An 11,013-nucleotide genomic window follows, 5' to 3' on the forward strand; every position below is an offset into this window, starting at 1 on the left:
TCACATGAAGCTTTAGGTCGGGTTCTCGGAAGTCTCCTGCCCTTACAAGTACTTCTGTGCAGTCTGGGAGCAGGACTTGGGTTTCCCCAGGTGTTCCTTCTTGAGGTTTTGCCAGCTTCCTCCAGGTGAGATGATCTCAGTTGCTTTATGTGCAGATGAAACAACAAGCGAATAAATGTAGATGAACTTCCAGCAACATCAATGCTACCAATGGATTTTTATTTTTTATGGAAGCACTTGCACTCTCCAGGCTTCTCTTAATATAGCTGAACTGACATTTACACACACACAGACACGTGCAGCTGATGCCCGTTGACCCTGTTCTGTTGAGAAAAGCAGAGTGAGGGAGAAGTGATGCCAGCAAGTGCCACGTGTCATCTCAAGGTGTCTTAAGGTTTTGGTTTTCAAAAAGCAGAAGTATCATTTTAAAAAGCCACAGGTGGTTCCGCACATGTGCGGCTCCAGTTAAAAAGGAGGGCTCTACATAAATGTGATGCCTCAGGATCACAGCAGTACCATTTCTTCTGGACAATTTCTGCCCCAGCCCTGCCTTTTTTGGTCTTTGCCACTGTTGGTTTCAAATGTTCTCTTTACCATCAAAGATCATTTTAGGGAAGCCACGAGGTTCCAGCTTTTTCTTTGACTGAGTCTTTTTCTCTTTTATGGAAGTCCAGAAAGCACAGACAATGTGAATGGATTTATGGAGATGTAGGGTTTTTTTGATAAATGAAGAAAACTTTTCAATTTTTATTACCTAGGTGAAGATGCATCTCTGCCTATAACGAGTGGAGGAAGCTACCAAGTGCTGGTGAACAATGTGTTTTATTTTACACAGCGTGTGGTAGATAAGCTTTGGCAGGGCATGTTCAACAAAGAATCCAAACTTCTTGTGGACTTCATAATCCAGCTCATTGCACAGGTAAGAGTTTTATCCTATGGGCCTGCTTGCAAAAACGTTTTTGCAGGTCACGTTAAAATCCAGCCTGGTAGTGCCACATGTCAGGTCAGCATAAGAAGCAGGCTTTTCTTCCCTGGGCTTTCTCTCTCTTTACTGAGCTTTCTAGCAAATCTTGTCAGTGTGGAGTGCTTTAATATGGGGCAATTGAGTAAAAACTGCTTTCAGATGACATTATTTTTTAGAAATCCCCCAAAATAAGCAACAGAATTTACCTCATGTGAATTTTGGGAAGCTTCTTAAACTTACTTTGACATTTTGGGGAAGCTTCCTCATGCGCTTTTATTGGAGTTTGTTAGAAGACTTTTACTGTTAGAGATCAGCAGCCTCTTTATAAATGTTAACATTATAAGTGTATCATCATGTATTAATGTCATTTTGGCCCTTGAAATTCATGGGATTGACGCTTCTGGTAAAATACTGATTTTGAAAAACGAGTGTGGGTGAATTCAGGGGGAGATTATGTGCCAGTAAATTGATTTTCTGCTACTATCTGATCATGTTTTTTTACTTCACATCAGTCAAAAAGAAGATCTCAGGGACTATCGCTGGATGCTATTTATCACTGCCTGAACAGGACCATCTTGTATCAGTTCTCAAGGGCACACAAAACTGTTCCTCAGCAAGTGGCTCTCCTTGATTCCCTAAGGGTCCTTACTGTGAACAGAAACTTAATTTTGGGACCTGGAAATCATGATCAAGAGTTCATCAGCTGCCTAGCTCACTGCTTGATTAATCTGCATGTGGGAAGGTAAATATCTCAGAAGTTCATTCCAGACCCGGGGCTGTGAAGTGTTAAAATGACCTGTCCCCTCTCAGCAGTGACACCTTGTGAAAAAGTCAGCAAATTCTGCATAACTGTTTATAACTTTCCAGCCAGTGAAGTGCAAGGAAGCTTAAGTGATTCATTTTGAAACAAAATTAGGCTTTGAAGAGTCCAGGTATAGAGAGCGTTCACACCTTCTTTTACAGAAGTATTTTAAAATACAGACATAAGTGGTTATCTAACCATTTTGGTTTTAGTTTTGATAATTTGAAATGTTTTCAAGGTGGAAAGAAACACTGGTGCTGAGTAATTAACAGTCAAAGGGACCTGTCACTAGATGTATTGTCTGTTGAATCATTGAATTCAAATTAGCTATCTTAGTACTTGGATGTAGAGCATTGAATAAATCCAGTCAGGCATTAAATCAGATGCCCATGATAAATGCTGTAGACACCCCCTGCAAATGTCTGCCTGGCAATTTCCTTTTTTCTTTCCTAAAAGATGTACAACTTGTGTGTCATCCAAAGACACTTGGGAAGCAGCAGCAGCAGAAACCCTAATGTTCTCCATTTGTGGCCTTGTCTGTCTTTTGTTTCTTCAAACACAGCCATCTTCCTCTAGCAAGATCAGTGTCCGTGGCATGTCATTTTTTTCATAAACCTGCAGTTCAGCTTGTGACTGCAGATTATCAAGTGGTCAGAATGAAGATAAGTTGCTGCAGTAGCACATACTGATCTTTGTGACACTGTCCCAGGAAATCAAATGCTTTACATTGTGGGGTTTTTATTTTTCCCCGGTTGTTGTTAATTCATTGTGTATTTGTAGCAACGTTGATGGGTTTGGATTGGAAGCAGAAGCCAGGATGACAACTTGGCACATTATGATCCCCTCTGATATAGAACCAGATGGAGTCTACAATCAAGATGTTAGCGAAGGTAATCTGAGAGTGACAAAGCCACAGATGTCTGCTAATGCCACTTCTGTATTGTCATCACTGAGCCTTTACCCCAGCTACTCTTAGGAGTCTGTGTGTGTGTGTGTATGTGCGTAAAAATATCTAAAAAATAGATGAAAAAACATTTAGAAATATAAAGACAGAAATATCCAGGCTAAGTTACTGTTTTGTTAAAATAGCAAGAAAACTTCATTGTTTTCTGGACATGCACCAGAATTAGAAATACTGCTTTGTATGCACTGAGTTGAATGCAACAGAAATGGGTATTTTTAAGTGTGCACCATGGGTTTGTATCAGCTGGATCTTACATGAGCATAGGTAAGAAATAATTGGTATAAGCTGTAAAATGATTATTCACTGGCATCCTCAAGATCTTTCACTCGAAGGAAATTCATGGACTAACTGTGGAAGAAAAAAGGATTCAGTGATTTTTAAATTTTCTTTGCTTGCCTGTTTATATTTAATATTTGTGCAGGTGTGTGCTTATGCACACAATCTTATGTCAAAATATTGAAGCGTAATGTACCTATGGAATTCTATATGTGTTTGTAGACATAAACTTCTATAAGATATTTTTTAAAATCTCTTTTTGTTAGTAGATGGATGTGGGAGAAGAATCTCAACTAATCAGAGCTTTTGTTTCAGATTCACAGAGAAAAAATTGCCAAAATTAACTGTTAGATATTTTCTGGTAGCATATAAATGGCAAAAAAAAATACAGACTGGCCAAAGGCATTTCGTAAGTCATGCCAGAGGGGAAGAAACTTAGAGTATAATTGCAGAAATTATTCAGTTTACTACTGTAAAAATACCAGTTCTGTAAACATGGTGGAGAGCTTGCTGTTTGTCATCTTGTACCTGTGCAGGTCGCCAGCTTCTTTTAAAAGCCATAAACAGAGTGTGGACGGAGCTGATCCACAGTAAAAAACAGGTTTTAGAAGAAGTTTTCAAAGTGACACTACCTGTCAACGATCGTGGCCAAGTAGATATAACTGTTGCAAGACCTTTTATTGAAGAAGCGAGTTTGAAGTGTTGGCAAAATCATTTGGGTAAGTGTAACTGAGGATTTATCTGTCCCGGATGGTAAATTGCCTTGAAGTGAACCATAGGCACTGGATATTTTTAATATGGGCTTAGCTTTTGTGTGGCAGTAAGTAAACTGTCACGGTTTAGCATCTCTTCCCCAAACAGTGCAGGGTGAGCAGGCTGCCCTGACACTGCACTGCCCCCGGGGCCTTCATCCCACACTCTCAGTGCTGGGCAGGGAGGGGGCCCCTTTTGAGAATGTCTGGGTGCAGCCTCCAAATTCTCGGCCTGGTGATATGGTTGGAAATGTGTGACTGAGCAGTCCTCCTCTGGCAGCAGTGGTACTGTCACTTCTACTTCTTGGCTGGGAAATCTGTTCAGCATAGGAAGCAACTTTGCAGGAGAAAGACCTGGGAATCCTGATGGCCCAACAAGTTCAGCACAAGTTAACTCTGCACCAGTGTAACAAAGGAAGCCAACTGCTGCTGGACTGAACGAGCAAGAGTTTAGACAGCAGAATTCCATAGATGTGACTCCAACTTCAGATGTGATTCCAACTTTACGGCGTTGGAATAGGCTGCCCAGGGCAGGGTCAGGCTGGCTCTGAGGAAGGATTTCTTTGCAGAAGGGGCTGTTGGGCATTGGAATGGGCTGCCCAGGGCAGGGGGGGAGTCCCCGGGATCCCTGGAGGGGTTGAAGTGTCGGGCTGAGCCAGCGCTGAGGGATCTGGGGGAGTTGGGAACGCTCAGGGTGAGGTTCGTGGTTGGGCTGGAGGAGCTGCAAGGCCTTTTCCAACCCAGATGGTTCTGGGGTTCTGTGACTCCTTTGATTATGTGACTCTAAAGTAACAGAGGTTAATCTGGATGTACAGAGAGCATTTCTGGAAACTTGGAATGCTTGTTTTTGCGGTCTCTGTTTCTAGATGTGCTTTGTCCCAGGCTGATGGTTGCTCAGGTTTCCAGTATCTTCCTGATAGTACATTGGCAGAAATGTTTTGACTGGAGTGAAAGAAAGGATCTTTGGAAAAAATTATTACTATAACAAGTAGTAGTGGTTTTAAAAGAAGAAAAAGCTCAGAGATGGAATAAATCAAAGAAAACAGTGAGGAACGGGAGCATGTACTTCCTAAATCTGATATGTAGTACAATCCACTATCTGAATATTGGGAGAATATTGAAGTGTTGAGAGAGTTGAACTAAGCTGTGATTTTTTTATTTTTTTTTTAACTTCAGTTTTAAAGCACACCAGTTTTGTGGACCTGACTATCAACTGGGATGGCTATATGTGCACAAAAAGGTGCAGCAGGCCCCCCCTAGCTTCTCAGCTCCATACAGTGTATTTTGCTGCCAGATTGGTTAGTGGAGTCATGTTGTAGCTCCTTTTTGGGTAGGGATATGGTGCTCAGCTGCATTTTTTTTTTCACTAGTATCTACTGTTTAAATGATATAAGTTCTCTCATCTTTGTAACTGTTCTGAGGAAAAAAAAAAATATTTCTCCAGATGCTGTCTCCCTTCTTTGGAATGGCCACTTGTGCTTTAAGGGATGTAAATCAGCAGAATTAAAGTTGGTGGCGGTACAGGGAGGCTAGGTGATGATTTTGTTATTACATGGGTGGTTTTCAGCTCTTTAGATGAGGACAGAATTCACAGCTCCAATTTTGCCAGTTGGTAAAAGTTAACCAGTCTGTTTGTCATGCTTCAGTTCAAAATTCACAGATTTCACCCTGGGGATCTTTCCTCCTATAAGTCATGAATGTGAGTGCTGCCAGGTGCTCTTAAAACAAAGAAATAACAAAAACCCCCAAACAAACAAAAAAACACACAAAACCCCCCTAATCCCCCAAACACCCACCTTTTTAAAGCAGGAGAAGAGGTTACTCTGCTTTAAAAAACCCCAACTATAATGGGAGGAGGAAAAAAGAAAACCCCACTGAAAAAGTGTTCCCAACAATTTCTCTTTGTTTTTCAGCTCATGAGAAGAAAAGCATCAGTAGAGGGGAGGCTTTGGTTCCAACCACACAGTCCAAACTTTCACGAGTTAGCAGTGGGTTTGGCCTCTCTAAACTAACTGGTTCCAGGAGAAACCGCAAGGAGAGTGGACTCAATAAGCACAACCTCTCCACACAGGTAATTTCTGTCAATTAATAATGTACGTTCAGGGTTTGTGGTAAATACCCCAAGGTAAGGAATCCTGCAGAGCATGAAGGGATAGCTGGTGCTTGGTTTTTTTTCTTTCTCCTTTTTTGAATCTCCAGCCTGGACATCTTGCTTCTTTCTGTCCTAATCTAGTAGGTGCATCTGCGTGTCTGTAACAAACCAAGAGTTAAAACTGTTTGTTGCTGATGGGGCTACTTAGCTGCTTCGGTGACATACACACCTTATTGCTTTGCTAGTCTGCATCTTAAAAACTCGGTTTGCATTATTGCTCCGAAATGGAAGCTGTGGGATAGGTGCTTGTCCTTTTTTCCATCCTGCCCCCAAGATGATGTGGTTTAGGAGGATCCCTGTACGAGTGTGTGTGTATCATGACTAAACAAACACTGCTTTGCACTGTGTTTATTATACTACAGGGACTGTTCAGCAAGGCAGTATGTTATGATAGAACTGGATATTCGCTTTACAAACCTCCTTGCTTAAAAAAAAAAAAAAATAATTAAAAAAAAGATAGACCAGAGTAGCACAGCAGTGGTGTGTTCAGTAGGACAGTACCTGGTGGGCATGGCAAAGAGTTAGTATGAAGTATTTGAGGCATTGGAAACAAAGGAAAGGGAGGGGTTTGAAAGTTCAGGGGGATCGAGTCCTTATTGTATTGAGCACTTGAAACACTGGGGCCTTGTTGGGTCGAGGGGGAAAGCCGTATTCTTGGTGCAGCATAACTTCTGCTGACCTAATCAGGAGTTTGTGTCTTGTGAAAAAAAAATACATTGCCAGTTCTTTGATAAAATAAAGAATTCTCAGTGCTCTCTCCCAGTCCTTCTCCTGGTGAGCAGGCATACACATTAAAACGAAAAGGAAAAAGCTCACCAAGTGAGTTTACAGGAACCTTTCTGGCTGTATCAGTAGAGGGAGCAATATGTGGAAACAGGCAGATTGTGGTACAGGGTGTCATGAGGATTTCCAACAAACTAGACAGCATCCCCAAAATACTACTTAAAAGGAAACAGGGAACAGTAGTTCTATTTGTCAGCGCCAATCTTCGGCTGTTTGAGAGTGTTCTGAACCAAGTCGTGTGTTTGGAATATTTTCCAAATGTTTGGCAGTTTCTTTTAAAGGATATTCTTATACATTAATTTAAAACAAAACAAAACAAAACAAAAACAAAAACAAACAAACAAACAAAACACAAAAAAAACCCACCACAGCAAACACCACCAAACTTAAATATTGGTTCATGTAATAGTTTGAAATTCATCATCTAAGTAATTTTCCTTTAAGAAACTACCCTTTGTGAACAAGATTATCAAGGCAATGTGTTCATTCAAACAAAATCTTCCGTTATAAAGTGTTACTCTGTCTGTCCTCTTACCTTTGTATTAGGAAATTTCCCAGTGGATGTTTACTCACATTGCAGTGGTTCGGGACCTGGTTGAAATGCAGTATAAGGAATATCAGGAGGTATGGCTCAGAGGATTAATTACCTGACACTGATATTTGGACCTGTTAGGTTATACTGATCCCATTGCTCAGTATGGGGCTTGTAATATATTCAATTGTCATGCATGAAATGTTTAAATCTTTACAGTTGTTATTTTTAAGGGTTTTTTTAAATGCAATCAAATAAACAAATCAGAAAACTCCTTTTGATCTGGTTGTAGACGGAAATTCTTGTACCAATGTTAAAACTTAATGTTAAAATTTAATTTTTTTTTTCAAGAAGCTTAAGTAGTCTTGCCTTAGAAGCATTAAAAAAAAAAGATAAAGATAAATTGGAGATATGCTAGACTATGCTGTCTTTCTAAAACACTGTACGGATAAATTGGAGATATGCTAGACTATGCTGTCTTTCTAAAACACTGTACGGACAATTAAGAGAAGATGTGGAGAAGCATTGTGTACGAGCACTACTTCTGTAGTAACCCCAAGAAAATTTTATGGTACCTTTCAAATCATGCAGCGGTAGATAGTGGCTGCTCTGTGCTTCCAGAATGAAATCATGGCACCCTTGGGGCTTCTTCCAAACATCCCCCAAAGGTTCAAACTACTTGCTGAGCTGCGTGCTATGAATCTTAAGAAATCAGCTTCCGAGAGAAACAAGTCACTGGAAGCAGGTAGTTAAAAAAAAGCAACCCCCAAACTTTGCTTCATTTAACTTCTCTCTGCAGTGTAAATACAGGCAGGGAAGGCCTCCAAAACCATTTTTGTTTCCATTCTTAAAATCCTTTTTCAAAACCAGTGGATTAGTCTTACATTTCTTACATATTTGCCATTTTGAAAGACATTCAATGAATGATACAAACCAAAAGCAGAGCTTTTACCTTGTTTTTTTTTTTCTATTTTGTTGAGATTACAATACAAACCCCACTTCATTAAGAACTGACACCAGAAATCTCATGAAGGCGTACTAGCAAATGCTACTAGAATTATGAATTTTTACGTCTTTTTCTGTAACATAGTGGAAATGTCTCTGCTCACATGAGATAGGCTTAAAAGCATCAGTCCTGATGCCTGCACAACTGTCTTTGTGTTCAGCGTCAGCAGAATGCGTTGAAATATGTGACAGAAGAGTGGTCTCAGATTGAATACGAGTTGCTACGGGAGCGAGGTCTGTGGGGCCCCCCCATTGGCTCCCATCTTGACAAGTGGATGTTGGAGATGACAGAGGGTCCCTGCAGAATGAGGAAAAAGATGGTGCGAAATGACATGTTTTATATTCAGTATCCCTACATGCCTGAAGCTGAGCAAGAAACTAACTTGCTGGTAAGTGTTCAAGATTTTGTGATGAGGTGATTTTTATCCCCTGTTGTAAAATCTCAATTTTTTCCATAAGTTTTTCTTAAGAAACGTGTTTTACTCTGTTGGTATTATTTGGTATTCTGTTGGTATGTCCTAAATGGTGGGTAGGGTCCAGTTGTTCCTCTTAGTATATTTAATGAAGGGACTGAATCACTCTAAACTAGGTGAACTCAAATACTAGCAATTGCAGCATAAGATGAAGTGTGCTTGCATCAGCTAAGTGATCATGCCAGTGAGCAGCAGAGGCATCTTCACGAGCCTTTAGAGGCTGAGAAGTACCAGAACTGTGGGAGGTTTCAGTTTGAGTTCTTAGCCTTATGCTACATGGTAAACGGTGGTCTGGGGGACTAAACAAACAAACGAAAAAACCCAAACCGAAAAGCCCTGACAGGCTACAGACCTTGGTTTGGGTGCATTTGTGAAATGTACTTTCATCTCTCCACAAATACGAACCTGGGCTGTGTAGCAAAAATACACATGGCCTTTGAAAGCTTGGCACTTAGTTTCTGTTAATTTTGGAACAGTGTTTTTAAGAAATGGAGCAGTCCTTATTGTTTCTTTTTCAGCGTGCGTGTATGTGTGCAGGATTTTTTTTTCCTTAAATGAAGCAGGTGTGTCAAAGTACTTAAAACAAGCAAACAAAAAATAACATTCAGCCAGTTTTGAACCATGAGGTGTATTTGTCTGCTTGCAGTCTGACACACAGTAGCTGTAGCAAGGGTCTAAGTCACACAAAGTGGAGAACGTGCCATCACACATTCTTCTCAAAAGTGTTCTTTCTCTGATGCTTATGTAATTGATGCCCTGTTTACAGTCTGACTTCTCAAGTAGACTCCCTGAGACATCTGATGATACCATTCCTCAAAAGGTAAAGAAACAAGTGTGCTGACTGAAAGAATGTAAAATAAATCCACCTTTTTTTCCTCCTGCATGTTAGGCAGTCTTAACAAGGCTTCTACGTTTGGCTTTCAACTTGCTCTGTCAGTAAATATTTCCAGGCCTAAAGGTTTTTTTCAGTAATCATGTTAGATGACGTTACTATTCTCTCCTCAACCTTCACCTAATAAAACTTTCTGTAGATCCTCCCTTCTTCGCTGCACACTAACAGGCTTTGTTGGGCTGTGCTATCACTGTTCTCACTGTGTGAAGTGTGGCTTTGGGATCTCAACTAATGGCCAGTGGAACATGTTTAGTAATGGGCAACACGACCACTTATTTCTAAGAGAGGATCTGGTGAGCAGTTTTTCTCCTTTTTGATTGTGATGGGCTGTAACAAGCTTACCTTTGTTAGAGCCCAGATTAATTTTGTCTCAACTGACTTCTCATTTTTACTATTAATGAAATACACACATTGTTTAAAAAATACAAATCCTTCCTTGAAGGCAACAGACTTGTTTGGAAGTGGCTCTGCAAGCATTTCAGTACGATGCTGCTTCTCTGTTAATTACACTCTGTTTTGCCCATCACTAAGTACAATGTGTAATGTGCCTTCACTCATTTTGAAATACACTCAACAATAAACTGATTCATATAAACAAAAGTAATTCTGTTATAATACCTAATAGCAATTGGTACCGTTTTCATTTCTTCATCTTAGCAGTGCTAGTTAGGATTTCACTTTTTAGGCCATAAGTTGTTTCCACAGGGGTTTTAAGCATCATTTTTGTGGTGCTAAAGGAGTGAAGACTTAGTTGCACATAAGTGAGCATGTGCCTTCAATTTTTTATTTTGGGGGCAGCCATTTTAACCTGAAATAATAAATATCTGTGTTACTCATTTAATCTCTTTGTCATCCTGAGCATCCACTTGTAATAAAGCTCATTTGATTTTATGGATCATTTAGTTTCCCACTATACTATCATACAGGTGAACTCCCACAAAAACTTACCACATTTTATGTATTTCTAGTTAACTAATATAAAAGAGGACAAGGGAAAGTCTTGACCGAAATGTCAGTGGTATTCTACATAATATAAAACATTGGACTGAATTTGTAATAATAATGTTTTGTAATTATCCCAAACCAATTTCAAAATTCATGGGAAATAATGCTACAAAACACCAGAAAAAAATTATTTGTGATAGATAACTGAACACAGTCACAAAGTTTTCTACAGTTTGAGGGTGGAGTTCAACAGTAGTTGTGGAAGAAAATTTTCAACTGCAGTAAAAATCATTGGGTTTTCATCCATCCATGTGCATCAGTGTGTTTTAATTTTGGAAAGTCTCTTGGCACTTTAATACCTTTTCTATCTTCACCTGTATCTCCTGTGGTCACTCTGACACATTGATTGTCCTCATTTAGTTCTTCTATTTTGAATGTTACCTCCAATCAAGTGAGGAATGGGGGGGGGGGGG

The 11,013-nt window shown here is 39.9% G+C and overlaps 1 protein-coding gene across 4 annotated transcripts in view; it reads left to right on the forward strand.

The window, feature by feature from the left end:
• The window catches only part of WDFY3 (WD repeat and FYVE domain containing 3), a 142,576-nt gene that overhangs the window by 107,003 nt on the left and 24,560 nt on the right, over positions 1-11,013 (forward strand). For 3 of the 4 annotated variants that reach the window (XM_026847526.1, XM_026847527.1, XM_026847529.1), the window contains 8 exons: positions 759-919; positions 1,477-1,706; positions 2,547-2,656; positions 3,543-3,725; positions 5,672-5,829; positions 7,240-7,317; positions 8,392-8,619; positions 9,470-9,523. In XM_026847526.1, the coding sequence (XP_026703327.1) occupies positions 759-919; positions 1,477-1,706; positions 2,547-2,656; positions 3,543-3,725; positions 5,672-5,829; positions 7,240-7,317; positions 8,392-8,619; positions 9,470-9,523 (1,202 nt within the window). The remainder of the gene's footprint in view (positions 1-758; positions 920-1,476; positions 1,707-2,546; positions 2,657-3,542; positions 3,726-5,671; positions 5,830-7,239; positions 7,318-8,391; positions 8,620-9,469; positions 9,524-11,013) is intronic. The other variant, XM_026847528.1, reaches the window with a different exon arrangement.

The sequence above is a fragment of the Athene cunicularia genome, assembly GCF_003259725.1.
Source record: "Athene cunicularia isolate RWA chromosome 4 unlocalized genomic scaffold, athCun1 chr4_part2, whole genome shotgun sequence".
Taxonomy (NCBI): domain Eukaryota; kingdom Metazoa; phylum Chordata; class Aves; order Strigiformes; family Strigidae; genus Athene; species Athene cunicularia.